This window comes from Cnephaeus nilssonii (assembly GCF_951640355.1).
Source record: "Cnephaeus nilssonii genome assembly, chromosome: 10".
Taxonomy (NCBI): Eukaryota; Metazoa; Chordata; class Mammalia; order Chiroptera; family Vespertilionidae; genus Cnephaeus; species Cnephaeus nilssonii.
The window spans coordinates 6438990-6456401 of NC_137081.1; the positions used below are offsets into that span (position 1 = coordinate 6438990).

The window sequence follows — 17412 nt, forward strand, 5'->3', positions numbered from 1 at the left end:
TTATTTTTTTACCATAATAAAAATAAATAAGTAAAATAAATTGAAGCAAGAAGCCCTGCCCTAACATAGCCCCTCCCCCCTTGGGACCAAAGCCGGGAGAGGACATTTCTTTGGAGGCTCCCACCTGTCAACCTGGGGGCCTCCCCGTCTCTGTCTGCCTTCTCCCATGGCCCCCCGAAACTGGAACAGATGTGTTGCTCTTACTTCCCCTTCCTGTCTCCCTGGGACTTCCTTTGGCTGGAAGCAACGCCTTTATAACGGGTGCTCCTTCCCAAACCTAGCCTCGTTGCTAAGCCTCCATGAGGCCAGGATTGGGGGGTGGCGGGGGGGGGGGGGGGGCATGTTAGCCTACTGAAGAGGGAAACGAAGTCGGAAGGCAACTTTAAAATATTGCAATTGCATTATTAGCAAAGGCTAGTTAACTTCTAAAATACCTTCAACATACACTATCTCATTTGAAAAAATTAATTCCATTGTTATCCCAACGTAACGGGTAAGAAACTAAACCACAGAAAGACCGAGTCATTTGCCAGGACCACCACCAGGCCTCTGGCTCCTCGATTAGTGTGTCCCCCGCTGTGGTGCGTTGTCTCTCTGGTTAAAATAGCTCTTAAAGTATTTTTTAAAGTTTGCCTTCAGATACCGAAAATTAATCTCCCACTCAAATCATTCACTAGCTTAGATCGCTTTTGTATTTGTTTCCATCGTTGCCTCATCAGTTTCCTGTTTTCTTATTGTTTTCTTCTTTTCAGCATCTTTATTAATATGCCCTATAACATTTTCAATAATATTCATATAGGAAGAGCCCCAAATTGCTTGTTGAATGAATATATCTCTTCACACTCTCTTGAGAGAAGCCAAAATAAACTTAAAGATATTAAAAAGGATCCCTCAAGAGGATGATATTTTGGTTAAATAATGAAGAAATACAATGAACATTTTAAAACTCCTAACTATATTCTATACTTGGCATATTTTTCTTGATGAACAAATAAATAGTCAGATAAACCCAGCATTTTTGCTTGGCTCAAAATTCCAACCGAAACAGGACTCTGTTTGGGGAGAAGACTGTGGGGGATGCCATTGCTTTGGGCCAAAGAAAAGACATCTTTCCCAGAAGCTGTATCCTTTCTGAAACCTGTGCCGAGGAGTCTAGGTTGTGTCTTAATTCACAGTCACGCAGAGGTAACCGGTGACTCAGCATTAACCTAAGAAGACTTACAATTAAACAGAAGGACAGAAATACATTGTGAAATCAAAAGCAAGGGCAAAGTCCTAGAAAAAAAAAATACATACAGAGGTTAACATGGTGCCCCTTTCAATGCTAGGCTTGCCCCTTGTCTGGGGGCCAAGGTTATACCGCAGACAGCTAGTCATTTTATAGCCGTTTTCTCGGTGTCCCGACCCCCCTCCTCTGGGGGACCATGCTCCTCACTTCTCTGCCCTGTGTTGCACCCTGGGAGACCAATCCATGTGCTCTGTGCACAGACTTTCTGGGAGAAGGTTGGCGGGGGGAGGAGAAAGGGGTTGGAGTGTTTGCTCTCAGCTCCCTCCGTGCCTTGGTGCTGCAGTTACAGACAGTCCCCTTCCACTCCTCCTGGCCTCGCTGGATTCCAGGACATCAATGCCTCCCCTTGTCCCTGTGCCTATGGAGAGTAACGACCTCTGACTGTGGTTGGGCTCTGGATGCCTCAACAGTCCCCGTTCGTTTTCTTAGCTCTGCCCATACCTTCTTGGCATTCTGTGTTGCACTGCAGTGTGCCTTCTATGACTCCTGAGCTGCTCACTGGCATTCTTTTCCAGGGCACTTACACTTGGAGAAATGACAGATTGGGACACAGTCAGAGCACATTTAAAAAGAAAGTCTTTACAGTTCAGATGAATAGAGTGCAGGTCCGTAGAACTCAGATCAATTTCCATTAGGTCATTTCAAACCTCGGTTCATTGAGAGTTTCTCTCCCCGTTTGAGAGGCTCCGATTGTTCCGATTTTATTCATTCACCTGGAGGTGACACAGCCTTCGGGAATCCATTCATGCCAAACAAACTCACAGGACACTGAGTTATATTTCCAGACTTCCGTTTGTTACCTTGCAGAAAGAAATCTCTGGCACCAGGAACTGCTAGGCCATCAGCTCCGAGTTCTTCCTCCTCGCAGATAATACCATTTAGAGTCTCAAATTACAGATCAGAGGCTTGCATCATTGGAAACAGTTAGAACCAGAGGACTGGATATCTTTAAGGGTTTTCACGTGAATTTATTCAGACATAATGAATTGCCCTTATACACTGAAAGTGTATGCCTACATGAACAACAGAAACAAACAGTACTCACAGGGAATATTATAAAATATGGGAATGAACAAGTTAAAACTAAATAACAATATGAGTGAATCTCACAAGTGTAAAGTTGAGTGGAAGAAGACAGATACAAAAGAGCATAGGTTGTATGTTTCTTAGTTATATAAGTACAAAACAAGGAAAGCTGATCAATTCCATTTATCAGTCAGGACAGTGGTTACCTTGGGTTAGGGGGTGGGGGTTATGACTGGAAGAGAGTCTCAAGAGGGGATGCTGAGAAACTGTGTTCTCTTTATTAATCTGGGTGCTAGTTCTACAAGTGGATTAGTGTGTAAAAATTTATCAAGTTATCTATATATGTAAAAGCCCAGCGACTGAACAGCGGAACAACCAGAACGACCAGTTGACCAGTCGCTATGACATGCACTGACTACAAGGGGGCAAATGCTCAATGCAGGAGCTCCCCCCTGGTGGTCAGTGTGCTCCCACAGTAGGAGCACTGCTTGGCTAACGGGGATAAGCAGCTGCTCCCGCTGTGGGAGCAGCCGCTAGCAGGCCCAGGGTGAGGCTGAGTCTCTGAACCTATCAAATACCTGAGGCAATCCAGACTCTGGCCTGACCCCACCAGCTGATGCAGGCCCTCTAAGGTGTGTTGTAGAAAGAGCGTGGGGAGCTGGCATAGGCAGATGGCAAGAGGGGATGTGACAGTGGACCCCCCTGGGGAGGCTGTCCTGCTGGCTGAGGATCCTGGAGCACGGCTGCCCTGAACATCCCCAATGGTGTCACCGACCTGGCATCACCGACCTTTGTACATCAAGGACATTCACTGAGTGGCTTTGGGGTGCAAAGCTCTCTGCCAGTTTCCTCCAGGACACAGAACACGCCTTTACACAAGACATTACCCCAAAATATCAGCTCAAACCAATTTCCTCATTCAGCAGCCGCTCAGAGGGCGGGTCCACAGCCACTCAGCTGACTGGGATGAGCGACTGCCCCTACAGCAGGCCAATCCCCGCAGGCCACGCCCCCCACCAGTGCACAGATCCGTGCACTGGGCCTCTGGTACATTTATAATAAGAGTGCACATTGTGTATTTGTATTATACTTCAATTAAAATTTTTTTTAAAAAATTATCAGCACCACTTCTAGAACTATAGCTGCCCTTTTTTGGACAACACTATAGATCTACTGACCAACTACCACCAACCATGCTTCTCCAATGGGGTGTTCATTATCAGTACTAAAGCTTCTAGCACGACGTTATCTGAAATAACCGTGTCCAGCATCACAGCTATTTTACATTAGCCTCTCGTGCTCTCTGGATGTCTTTCAGATGAAGCGTAATGGTAACACTCTAATCCCATTCACAAAAATTCTTAGAAACAATTTCTTAGCCTGGGCTACTTCTGGAGAGAGTTCCCTCGACTGGAGGAAGGTCATAATCCCAAACCAAGGCCGCCTAATGGCACCAGCGGGTCCCCTTCGCCAAGGCCAGAGTGTCCCACAGCCTTGCATGTGGACAAAGATGTGTCCCCTGGCCACTTCGGTTCTGTTTGCTTTGTCTCCGTGTTGACTAGTGGGGACAAGCATCGTGTACTCAGCCTACCAGCCTCCATATGGCTCCGCGGGCTTGTTGATTAAAAGCAGCTCTTATCTCGTGAACTCCGTAGGAAGCTCAGTCCTACCTGGCAACAGTTGCCACGCCAGAGGGACTTTGTTTGAACAACGTGCAGAAACGTCACTCAGGAGAAACCCCGCAACGAAGACGTGCATTCCTCCTAAAGGAGAGTCACTTCTCTGAGTACTACATATAATTGTTTCTAATAACTATAGCCGTTTATTATTTCAGGCCTCGATTGACCTCCTAAAGGAGAGTCACTTCTCTGAGTACTACATATAATTGTTTCTAATAACTATAGCCGTTTATTATTTCAGGCCTCGATTGCTTTGGTTCAGTTGGTTTACATAAGATGTACCTCCCCTATTTTCAAAAGAAACAGGAAAACATTCGTGGCCTTCATAAGAAGCACCTTTGGGGGAAGCATTCCGGCTTATTACAACTTCCATGAGGATATTCGACGCACAAAGTTTCCCAGAATGTTCAGTACGCAACAACGACGTTAGAAAGCGACGCTGCGATGGAAATTGTGAAATACCCCCTTGTAAACCCTCCTATTCATGACAATCACACTTCCAGGGGGAGGTTTTCTAACACAGTTATAAACTCTGTAACCCACTTTCTAAAATCCAGTTGCAGCTGCATTATGATTCCTTTTGTTAATTCAAGTTGTGGCGCATCGAGGCGTTATTCGTCCCCGCTGCCCCCCAGTATTGCCACCAACACGACATATCACGAAGGAGCTAAAGAACTGATGCCCTGGCAAGGTGGGGACTTTTCAGCCAGCTACGGTTCCAGAGAACAGTGCACTGATGAAGGTCATTCCCTTTTTAGAAGAGGCATACTGATGATCAGGAGACTGTAACCTGGCTGTCCCGAAGCAACAGTCAGTTTGGGGAACACGTAACATCCCACAAGCGTATTACCTCCCACTCCAGGAGAAACTAATAAAGCCTTTTTCCCTGGCAACAGAACATGGACTTGACCGGAAGTAGGGTATTGGTTTCCTATTTCTGCTGTAACAAACTACCACAAAGGTAATGGCTTCAAAACACACACACACACACGTGTGTTATATTGCAGTTCTGGGGGTCAGAGGCTGCCGTCACTTTCACTGTGTTCTGTAAATCAGCGAGATAGATACGAGACACCTTAATGAGCCAATTAATTAGGAGTCGTTTATTGTGCGCAGCCCAGAGGGAGGTGTTTCTTCCAAATCTCTGAGCGAAGTCACACAGGAAGTTTCCCGTATTTATACCTCTCGGGCCCTTTGTCTGCAGGTTTTACAAAGGGCTCTGTGTGAGTTGTTGTTAGACAGTTTGTCATCTTGGATACATAAAGAACAAACATTTGGCATAAGAACATGGGAATTATTATCAGTACTAGAGGCCCAGTGCATGATTGAATCATGCACGTCAGGGTCCCGATGGACTCACCATCATGTATCCCAGCAGGCCAGGCGGCACCTCCACCTCCTCGCCCCTCAGACTGCGGCCCTTCGAGTCCATCGGGACCCTGACGGATGGCCGGGGTGAAAAAGCGCCCCACAGGGGCGGGCCGGTTAACCCGGACTTCACAGGGCAGGAGGTGCAGCGTGTGCGCAGAGCGACGGGGCGTAGGTGGATGCGGTGCTTCTCCATGTCTTCCTCGTCGCTGCTCTCCATCCTCTGCCGGGTTTCCGTGGCTCGCTGACTGAGGCCAGAGCTCGCTCCCCCACTTTTGATGATCCGCGGCCGCTGAGGGGGTCTCCCCTGCTGTTGAGAGGCGCAGGGGGTGGGACCCCCTCAGCGGCCTGGATCTGGCCGTTGAGAGGCACAGGGGGTGGGAGTCCAACCCCCTGCACCTCTCAACAGCAGGATAGCCCTGCTCAGTGGCAGCGGATCCGTGCCTCTCAATGGCCGGATAGGCCACCCTGAGTCCCGCCCCCCAGCCTCCGCCGCCCAATCGTGGGCGTAGCGGAGTGATGGTAATTTACATGGTACGCTATTATTAGATAGGATTAGCCCATTACGTTAGATGGCTAGCTTGGAAGGTCAGACAGTTAAGTTTTTATCTTTTTCTATTATTCAAACTAAAAGTTATTCTACAGAATAAGAGACTATCTAAAAATGACAGAGTTTATAGAACAAGGGACTATCTAATAATAGCAGAGAATTTCAAACAGCAGTTTTTATATATAAGATGGAGGTTACTATGGTTCAACTGCACCGAAAAGTCCTGGTATCATCAGGCCGCCTTCTCTGGAGGCTCCAGGGGAGAATCCATGTCCTTGTCTTCTCCAGCTTCCACAGGCTGCCAATACTCCCCGGCTGGTGACTCCTTCTTCCAGGCACAGCCTGACTCGAGGTCTACCTGCAACGCTAGGACCCCGGGGCCTCGGCCGCCTGGGGACTTCATCACCAGGCTGGCTCCTCTCACGGTAGCTAGCTGGCTGCACAATCCCATCTTCCTTGCATCCTTCTTACCCTAAGCCCATAGGCAGAGGGAACACCTTCTCCTGAAGCCCCTGCAAGGTTTCCTGAGGTCCCATTGGTTTAAATTAGATGATGTGCCTGTTTCTGGGGGCTGGGGTAGAGCGATCCATTGGCTTAGGCCTCCATCAATCAGGGACCTAGCCCTACAGACGGAAGTGGAGTCCATCCCACACAAGCAGCGTGGCCGGACCCCCGGGAGGGTGCAGTCAAATGCCACGGGTGTCCTGGAGACGATGGAAATTCAGGGGAGGTACAGAAAACGTAGAGTAGGAGGCCACCACTTCCACAAGAGACTTCTCCAGGAACCTAGAAAGAGAAATGGAGCCATAGAAGAGTGAGCAAAACTGCTTCTAGCTTGGGAAGTGAGGGTTTAAAGCAAACACCTTTCATGGCCGGTCCTGGCCAGCCTCCCAGGCTTCCTTGCTGCTGACATGATTGTTCATGGATTCTTTTCCTCTCTGCACCGGAAGCAGCCAGGGCTGGTAGACACTTCTTCTGGGGTGGTAGCCTCAAGGTTAAATCTACTCCACGTGTATTTGCAAATACATTATGCAAGAGACTCTATGTCCCAGAGACACTGTGTCCATGAGAACTCTAAGTAAGATGAGGGGTGTCATACACCATCTCCCTGGAACAATAGGAGCTCATCTTTGCTGCTATGTGTATAGACTCAGCTAACTTTTTTAAATAAGTAAGGGCTTCCTAAATGTTCAGGCTTTGTTTTCCCTTTCCTTGGTCTATGTACACCAAGTCTCCGTTCACAGGTACCCCCAACCTATCACACGGAGTAGGTTCTTTTACAAACAGGCGCCAATCTGAAATAAGGTAAATTTCATTTCATCTCTTAATTTTTCCAAAAGACAGAAAAGAAACATGCATGTGTCCATGACTGATTTTTAAAAAGTATTAATTATTTGCCATATTTATTTTAGTTTTTGTTTGTTCGATACTATTTTTTAGAATTATGACAGTTTAGATATAGCTAAATAAACCCCAATTCTCACTTTCTTCCTTCTTTTCCTTCCATAAAAATAACCACTACCTGAAGTTAGTGCATATCATTTCTGTCCTTTTTTTTTATTATTATTTCTGGGGTTTGGTAACATTTTTCTCTATGTGTATATATCCAGATGCAAGATACACGATGGTTCAATCCTAATATGGTTAGGATCCCAGCAAGAAGCTGATGACACACTCAAAAGGGTAATGAGAGCAAGGGAATGAAGGAACTTTACAGAGGTATGGGCAGTGTTAAAGACCAAGAGGTGGCGCTCTGGCCATTGTGGCTCAGCGGTTAGGGCATCAGCCCACACACCTAAGGGTCATGGGTTCAATTCCAGTCAAGGGCATGTGCCTGGGTTACAGGTTTGATCCCTGGGCCCCTGTCAGGGCAGGTGTGGAAGGCAACCAATCGAAGTTTCTCTCTCACATAGATGTTTCTCTCTCTCTCCTCTGTCTCTCTCCCCCTCCCTCCTTTCCACTCTCTCTGAAAAGCAATGGAAAGAATATCCTCATATAAGATTAACAAGGAAGGAAGAAAGGAAGGGAGGGAGGGAAGGAGGGAGGGAAGGAAGGAAAGAAGGAAGGAAGGAAGGAAGGAAGGAAGGAAGGAAGGAAGGAAGGAAGGAAGGAAAAGACATGGCTAAATAAATGCCATATAATTCACACATTGAACGTGTGTAATTCTATTTTATTTCGCATATGCAGAGTATATGTGCATCCATCACCACAATCACTTTTAGAACATTTTCTTTATCCCAAAACAAATCTCTTACTTCTTAGAAATCACCCCAATACCCTTTCTTTTTCAAATCTTTTGTTCATTTGCTATAACACTACTAAAACTAACATTGCTATCTAATTTATACAATTCCTTAACTGACACAATATACAATATTCTTCTGAATTCTGACTACAAAATCTAAAGAACTAAACCAGATATATTATGGTAACCTATTAAATGTACTGGTAACATTCATGTTCTTCCCTTATTTATAACCCTGGTGGTCAGCGCACATCATAGCGAGTGGTTGAACTCCCAGTTGGTCGAACTCCCGAGGGGACAATTTGCATACTAGCCTTTCATTATATAGGATGAAACAGCAGGGGTTTTTTTTGTTTTGTTTTGTTTTACTTTATTAAGCTGTTCAGTTTATGCAAGTAAAGAAACTGACTTTTGGTAACACTATAGCTCGAGAGAATGTTTTCCATGAATACCTATTTTAAGAAGCCAGGATGCTTTCCAGGAAGAGAGTATACGAGGATAAAAAATGAAACCAGCCAAGCTGTCAAAGGTTTCAGGAGACAATATGTGCTTTAGAGCTAATGTAGAAGCTTGATTTTTATTGTCAATATGTGCGAATGGATGTATTACTTTGTGGGTCTTCTGTATTGATTGTTATGGGGAAACAATGAAGAAAGCAACATGCATATGGATTTTTCTATTTGTTGACGGCCAGAAGAGAAACGATTCTACTTGGTAATATAATCTTATCAAATAATGTTTTATGAAGATTCAGCCTTTTTCCATCTAATAATTGTTTCACCAAGATATCCAAGTGATCCCTTAACCTCAATTTGAATGTTTTTAGTGGAATATATATATATATATATAAATATATTTATATTTTGTAGGGGTCTACCAAAATTGTAACAAGGTACCATCTGTGTCCAAATATAATTAAGAAATATCTATAAAGAAATCATAGGACTATAGCAATAAAGGAACAGATCCTGAGAAATAAGATTTATAAATTGTTTAGCATTCAATGTCTGGGTGAAATGTTATTTTAATTTCCACTTCTTTCACCCACCTGAAATTTCCTACATTTTGGAGATACATTCTTGTTGTACGGTTCACCTGTAGCTTATCTCAGAGCCTTGTGTTTTGAAGGGCTGGGTTCACACTTTATTATTATAACAAGGAGAAATATTATTAATTCAGGAATACTTATCTGAATACATCACTTACATTTAACTTAACGTTCTTTAAGATATGTATTATGTGCATGTTTCTTTATGTGGTTTTAAGAGACAGACATGATTTTTCCCATTCCACATATCCTGTAGGTATGATGACCATATACCCTTGAGTTCCTGCAACATTTCCAGTTTGTGCTTTTGCCTTGGCACCCTTTTACTCTCAAAAGTGCTCTGGTTTAAATAATAAACATAAGAAGGGGGGGGGGAATCAATAAATTTGAAAACAGAAAATACATATAGGACTACTCGGTTATTATTTTTTTAGTGAGTTTAATTAGTGTCTCGTAATGATTTTATCTAAGTTGGCAATCTATGTACATAGAGTTGTTTGTAGTCTTTCCTCATTATCCTTTTAATCTCTGTAATTTTTGTCTTCTCGCTTTTTTTCTTGGCCAGCCTGCTCAACAGTTTATCAGTGTTATTCGAAGAACTAGCTTTTGGTTTCATTGAAGAGATAGAGACTCAAGTCCAAATAACAATTCTGTCACTTACTGGCTGTACCGCTCTAGGCAAATTACTTAACTTCTCCAAATCTCAGTGGTCTCAATGGTAAAATGGAAATATAAGTACTACATCTTCAGGTTACAGCTGGGATCAAGTGAGGCAATAGATCACACAGATTCAAAAGATGACATACACTGTTATTACTACTCAATCAGAAATATCAGAGAGCTGAACTGTGTGAGGCAATTTAAAACGAACACTCATGTTTCTTCCTGATCATGTAGTATCCTATTAAGACCAAAAGAATAATCTTAGGGAATGCAAAATGAAGCTGCAGCAACATCACCAGAACTTTGACCTTATTCTTGTTTGGTCAGTAGAATCTTCTTTCACAAAGTTGAAAGTTATTGGTGTACCTACTGCCAGAGATCTTATGAGAAGCACTAGAGGCCCAATGCATGAAATTCGTGCACGGGGCTCAGCCCTTGTGGCCTGGGCTGCGTCTCGGCCTTGCTGCTCCACAGCCCTGCCCACTGGTCGTTCCAGAAGGTCGTTCTGCCGTCTGGTCTAATTAGCATATTAGCTCTTTAGTATATAGGATTGTTACTAACGACCAATTCAACTAACAGATGTATCTTCGCAGCCCTGGGCCGATTCACCAGCTTATTAAAAACTAAGAGACTCCTCCAAATTCTAATCTTCACACCCAGACCTAATAATACTTAACAAAGGTCTGGACTGTCCACATAAGGTGAGAAACCGGTTAGTGAATTTGCCATTCTCATGTCTCATTGTCCCCACAAGATACGGAAACTAAATTTTGTGTGTCTGCGCTTCTTTATCCACGGAGTACTTTTTCAACTCCGAGGGGAGATGGTTGTGGGTAACTCTGCCGTCACTGGTGTATCTGCAATGTCAGATCATTGCCAAGAAAGCAGATGCCTTTTCCGGCCTACAGGCTGAATATGTACATAGTGAAGGGAATGGGACACAGCTTCTTCCGTAGAAGTGTTCAAAACGTATTCGCCAATTCGCTCGTGTAACCAGGACTTACCAAGCACCTACTGTGTGCCAGACGTTGTATTGGGCGTTGACAATAAAAAGATCAAAATAAAAATAACAAAACTCCTGTCCTCAGATAGCCTACCGTCTAATTAAGGGGAGATAAGACACACTGACAATTATAAGGCAGTGCAATAAGTAAGTACTTTGGGAGGGAACAGAATGGCCTCACAGAGAGGTACCATTTCTGTTGAGTTCACCAGACTGACAAAAGGCGGGCAAGCCCGGCAGCGGGCACAGAGTCTGCAAGCACAAAGGCCCACCAGGAGGCTTGAATTCCAGGTTCCCCTGGGGGACCAGGTGCAGAGGAGGCTGGTGAATTAGGCTGAAGCCACGAGCAGTTTGGGCTTCATCCTGGTCGATGGAAAACTACTTAGTTCAAAGGAGGGCCCTTTAAATGTTTCTTTAAGCAAGGGACTGAGAATCAGATTTACCTTTTAAAGATCATTTCAGTAGTTATATAAAGGCCTCACTGGGAAGGGTGCTTGGAAAACCAGCTGGAGGGCTGTATGGTATCATACTGAGAAAGCATGTGAGCCACATGGAATCCAGGTGAAAAGATCCTGTTATTTGAATGGGGTCAACAATATAAAAATGTTTATCAATTGAAAATCAAGAGGGAAACCAGGAAAAATCAGGCACTTAAAACAATAAAACAAACGTTTAATATAACGAATTCTTGGGTATCCAGACTGGCCCTCTCTAGCCGATGAATTGGTTTATGGAAGACAATATTCTTTTCTCTAACGCTGTAAGTGCTTGAGTTAAGTTCTTATATGGATGGTAGAGAAAAAGAAAGACACTCTATTTAATCAATATGGCTCCCCGACTGCTGCTCAATATGGAGATTCCAGGAGAAGGTGACAGCTCCCATGACCTTGAAGTGTTTGGATGACAGGCCTCATCTCTGCAGATAAATCAGAGGTCATCGCAAGAGAAAATGGACACACGGAGAGAATCATTGCTCCTTCGCATTGGCGCCCTACAACCACGCCCCCCACTTTCCATACTGAGAGCTTGATTTGGTCCCTTCCTCTGTACCACGTCTGCGGTCTCACCTCTCTCCCACCAGGTGGGCTCACATGGGGCGGACGGTCTCACAGCTGTGGTTTGATGGGCCTTCTCCCCCTCCCGCTGAGGCGCAGCTAGCAGAGGACAGGGAGTACCCAGACCCGTTCAGCGAGGCCCTTGCTAAGCCAGTGAGGACGCACCTGGGATCTGCCTGCATTCATTTGAGGGTGAAGTCAAGCTCGGGGGCGCCCCTGAGGACCCGCCTGGCGGTGGTAACAGGTGTTCTGTGCGGCTAATTAAACGCCAAGCCGTGTTGTTTTTTTTCACCGTAGAAAGCTTCGGGTTAACTGTGAATCCCCAATCTGACAGCAGAACCAAGAAACGGATGCAGCTTTATTCTCAATACTTTTTTCGTGTCTTAGCGCCTTATTACAGATTCAGAAATATCCATTCACTCACAAGGCAAGACATGGACTACACGGAAGAGACACAAGACAGCAGATTCCATAGGCTTTGCTCCCCGTCAGGCCATCACAGGCGAGGATGGACAGGAGCCTGGTTTTTTTTCTTTAACGAGAAGAATGTGTGAACTCTGTATTTTTACCCATTTTTATGCTCAGAAACTATACGTGTTATTTTCTGTTCAGAAGTGACTTGACACCTCCGTCCTCCCCACACGAAAAGCACTTTCTGATGTTGGACTCTCACCTGCTGCAGGGTTTGTGTTTGCCGAATTCCCCGAACGCCGCACGTTCCCGGGGGCCAGACCGCTAACAGCCGAAGGAGACGGACCCGGAGACGCCGGGAGGCGAGTGGGAGGAAACTACATGTCCCGGCGTGCCCCGCGTGCGGACACAATGCGGCCCTGTCGTCATCCGGGTCGCGGGGCGGCGCGTCCCGGGCGCGCCGCCGGATGCCGGTCTGGATCCCGCCCCGGGCGGAGGGCCCTCCTGGGCCGGGAAAACTGCAGTTCCCGGCATGCCCTGCCGCGGGCGCGCCTGCCTACGGGACAGATCGCGCCGGGGAGCGGGTTGGTTTGAAACACGGACCTAGTTCTATGGGAGCCGGCCCTCCTGCTGCGGGACGGAGCCACAGGCGGACCGATGGACAGTGGGGTGAGGCCGGGGGGCCCTGGCGGGTGAGCCGGGAGCGCGGGGGCGGGGCCCGAGGGAGAGCGTCTGCGGCTCGCCGAGGCCGCCACCGCCCGCCCCGCTGTCCTCCCCTCGCGGGCCGGGCCGGGCCGAGGCTGGTCTCGTCTCCGGACCTCAGGACGCGGCTTCGGGGCGCCTTGGCTCCGGAAGCCGGCGAGGCCGTTCGGAAGCGAAGGATTTGCATGGCCCCGGCTGTAGCTGAGGGAGGGGAGACGGCACCCAGGGAGGCCCGGCCAAGCCTCAGTCCCGGCCTTATATTGGGTTGGAGGCTGCGGGCTCCTGGGAGAGCCATGGCGGTGCTGAGGAAGCTTGGTTTGGGTCACCTGTTAGGCGCCCGGCCTGCTCGTTGGCATGCAGGTGCTGGGCATTGACCTGTCTTCCCAGCTGTCTCCCCTGGACCTGCACCCGTGGGTTTGCCCCCGCCCCCACCCCCACCCAGTGCCCCAGGCACTGCGCCAGGCTCCGAAGACGGAAAAGGTTCAGGAATCTGACCCCGTTTTGGAAAAGCTCCTGTTGGTTCGGCTTGAACTCCCACACACTCCTCATGCCCCTAGTTTGTCAACCTCGGTCCTGGAATCCTTTCCGTGCTCTGTTATCCATGTTAAGTGGAAATGTCTGGTAACGAAAGAGGTGATAACTCTGACAGCCAAATCATAGGCCCTAATGTGTGTCTGAAAGCGGCAGAGAGGACAGGCTAGACCAGTGATGGGCAACCTTTTGAGCTTGGTGTGTCACACTTCGCCAAAAAACTGAGCATAACTCGGGTAGTGTGTCACTTTGAGGAAAAAACATTATTTCGCAAATGTTTCATCCTCAGGAGCAGCAAATGTTTCATCCTCGGCATGCGGCCGCCTCAGCGACCGCGTGTCATCAGAAATGGCTACGCGTGTCAGTGCTGACACGTGTGTCATAGATTCGCCATCACTGGACTAGACTGTGATGCGGTAACAAACTACTGAGCAGCCTCAGTGGCTTATCTATCTTTTATCTATATATAAACTAGAGGCCCGGTGCACGAAATGCCGTGCAGGGGTGTGTGTGTCCCTCAGCTCAGCCTGCACCCTCTCCAATCTGGGACCCCTCGAGGGATGTCCGACTGCCGGTTTAGGCCCAATCATCGGGCCTAAACGGACATCCCTCTCACAATCCAGGACTGCTGGCTCCCAACTGCTCGACTGCCTGCCTTCCTGATTGCCCCTAACCGCTTCTGCCTGCCAGCCTGATCACCCCCTAACCACTCCCCTGCCAGCCTGTTTGCCCCTAACTGCCCTCCCCTGCAGGCCTGGTCACCCCTAACTGCCCTCCCCTGCAGGTCTGGTCGCTCCCAACTGCTCTCCCCTGCAGGCCTGGGTTCCCCCCCCCCCCCCCCCCCCACTGCCCTTCCCTGGAGGCCCGGTCACCCCCAACTTCCCTCCTCTGCCAGCCTGGTCACCCCTAACTGCCCTCCCCTGCACACCTGGCCCCTTCCCCCCCGCCCCCAGCCAACTGCTCTCCCCTGCAGGCCTGGGTCCCCCCCAACTGCCCCTTCCTTGCAGGCCCAGTCGCCCCCAACTTCCCTCCTCTGCCGGCCTGGTCACCCCTAACTGCCCTCCCCTGCAGGCTCGATTGCCCCCAACTGCCCTCCCTTGCAGGCCTGGTCCCTCCCAACTGCCCTCCCCTGCTGGCCTGATCACTCCCAACTGCCCGCCCCTGCTGGCCTGATCCCTTCCAACTGCCCTCCCCTGCTAGCCATCTTGTGGTGGCCATCTTGTGTGTTGGAGTGATAGTCAATTTGCATATTACTCTTTTATTAGCTAGGAAGCCTAATCGACAGAATGGTCAACCAGTCGCTATGATGCGCACTGACCACCAGGGGGCAGATGCTTAATGCAGGAGCTGCCCCCTGGTGGTCAGTGTATTCCCACAGTCAACCTCCTGCATTCCCTTCCTCCGGACTAGGTGAGACGGCCCCAATCGGCCCCGATCGCCGGCCAGGCCAAAGGACCCCACTGGTGCACAAATTTGTGCACTGAGCCTCTAGTAAAACAACATAAGCTTATTGCTCAGTCACACTGGAGGTCAAGGTTGTGCTTCCTGTCCTCTTCCCTGTGGGATCTGGCAGGCGGAGCAGGCTCTGTCTGGGATGTTGCCCATCTCATGCAAGGGGAGGGGAGGGGGGAGATGGTGAAGGACAAGTAAGCTCTTTAACCTTTTGCACTCAGATGTTGAGTGTGACTCGACACGGTTAGCATTAAATCCCAAGTAGAATAAAGGAATCGAGAAAAAAGCAAGCGAGTGCAAAGGGTTAAGCTCCACCCACATTCAATTGGCCAAAACAGGACACATGACCACCTCTGAGCTCAACAGGACGGGTGTGCAGTGCCACCACAGGAAGGGGCGGCGGCTACGTGGAAACATAGTAGAATCTACGGCACTGACATTGTGGCTTTCATCTCAGGTGCATATAGAAGCTACAATAACCAGACCAGTTGTCTCTCCAACCCATATCAATGCGACAGCTTCTGAAACATTCACAGTCCTGAAGCAGAGGATGAGGATCGTTGAGGAGCAGACCAGTTCTCTGAGGGATGACCTAATAATGTTGGACTTTGGTGCACAAAGGTAACAAGTGAGACATGAACTTGATTCCTGCAGGTTGGAGAACTTCACTTCACCGGTTATTAATAAGGAGGCACAGGGGGCACTCGTTGGCAGATGAAATAGGTATTTACAGAAGAATTGAGAAATAATAGCTTCCAGTTGCATCCTGTGAGAGAGCTTCTACCATGATTCCCCTAGACAGATATTTGATATCCTGTTTACTGTCGACACTTGATTTAAAAAAAACGTAATTTTTTGTGTAATTAGAAAAAAGTTTGGTTCTTATTTTGTAAATAAAAAATTGGCTTTATTAGGTTAGGTGGACATCTAAACTTGATTCATGCCATTAATATGGTCATTTTCTTTTCCCAGATTTATTGTAAATTAAAAGAGAGGTTTTAAGTCTTAAAAATTTATAATTTAGAATGAGGGTACTCAAAATAATTGTGTGTTTTTTTCTCCCCGTGTGCTGCTAAAGAAGGTATTACCATTAAATGTTGGATTATCAATGGCCTGAGAAATCTAGGTGCAAAAACAGCCAATATCAAATTTACTGGTATGATTTATTTGAAAGTACACACAGGCATACCTTGTTTTATTGCACTTTATTTTATTGCACTTCCTAGATATTGCATTTTTTTTTTTCAAATTGAAGGCAAGTCCCTCCACCAGCAGAAGGATTACAGCTCACTTTATTGTAGTACTTGCTTTATTGTTGTGATCTGGAACCAAACCTGCAATATCTCTGAGGTGTGATTCTGTATTTCCTGCGTGCCTCTCATAAAGACCTAAGTTAGTCTAGTTGGTATTATAGCACCCACAGAATAAAGAACTCTTCAGTAGTTAAAGATTAAATGTTTATATATGTTGAGTATGTAGAAACAGAAAAGGAACGTTTATTCTAAACCTTGTTGAAATATTTTTTTAAAAACGTAAGTATATTGTTTCCACGCTAACTTTAATTCTTAGTTCACTATTACAGAATTAGACTTTACCATGTTTTGTGTATCACTGCTTTTTACATTCAAAAAGTTTATGAAAAGTTCATATTGAAATAAGCAGCCATTAAAACGTCAGTGACCTTTGCCCATCGGTAGTTTTTACTTAATAGTGCTCTCTGCATTTAAACTTGGAGGGAATAACAGTTGCTTGTTAACTAGGTGTAGTTTTTGTTCTTAGTAGAAATAGTGCATTGACTCCCTGGTTGTGATCCCTGTAGTACCCGTTGCATTGCATAATTTTGTTGTATTGGGGTCTTTGTCCAGAAATCAGCTTGAAACCCCGAAGTGTTTAGAAGCACCTGAGAACCAGAACATCACTAGTGCTGTCCAGAGTGAAGTAGCTTGTTCAGGAAAGACGGATATTTTATGGAAGAACTGTGAGTTTCTGGTAAACCGAATGTGCCACCTGGAAAGCCTCATCCAGTCCCTGAAGATGAACATCTTTTGTCTGCAGACGGAGAGGGACATGAACCCAGAGAAAGCAGGTAGAGAGGACAGAGCCACTGAAAGTGTGGTGCTGGGTGGGTGCTTGAGGAGTTGACGATTCTTTTCATCCCTGAGCTTTCCGCTGCCCTCTGACCCTCCCGTGCTGTCTGGTAGCTTTCCTGAAGGACCGACTGAACACAATCCAGGAGGAACATTCCCAGGACCTGAAGCTGTTGCATCTTGAAGTGCTGAATTTGCGCCAGCAACTAAGAGACGTGAAAGAGGAAGAAGACAAGGCCCAGGACGAAGTGCAGCGGCTGACGGCCACTCTGGAGATGGCCTCGGAGACAAAGGTTTGGGTGGA

General features: G+C 47.0%; 1 protein-coding gene and 1 long non-coding RNA gene across 10 annotated transcripts in view; one reads left to right on the forward strand and one right to left on the reverse strand.

Annotated features, from left to right (window-relative positions):
* Window positions 1-11525: 11525 nt before the first annotated feature.
* On the reverse strand, window positions 11526-12246 carry LOC307106201. The gene is made up of 2 exons (XR_013814094.1): window positions 12091-12246; window positions 11526-11786 (listed from the first exon to the last, which is right to left on the reverse strand). It is a non-coding gene; the product is annotated as an uncharacterized lncRNA (long non-coding RNA).
* A 634-nt stretch (window positions 12247-12880) lies between these two features.
* CCDC150 (coiled-coil domain containing 150) overlaps window positions 12881-17412 on the forward strand; it is a 46400-nt gene continuing 41868 nt past the window's right edge. For all 9 annotated transcript variants that reach the window (XR_013814095.1, XR_013814096.1, XM_079782500.1 and 6 more), the window contains exons 1-4: window positions 12881-13005; window positions 15479-15642; window positions 16887-17107; window positions 17223-17401. Coding sequence is in view for 7 of the 9 variants with exons in the window: in XM_079782500.1 (XP_079638626.1) it covers window positions 12994-13005; window positions 15479-15642; window positions 16887-17107; window positions 17223-17401 (576 nt within the window). In the remaining 2 variants the exon portion in view is untranslated. The remainder of the gene's footprint in view (window positions 13006-15478; window positions 15643-16886; window positions 17108-17222; window positions 17402-17412) is intronic.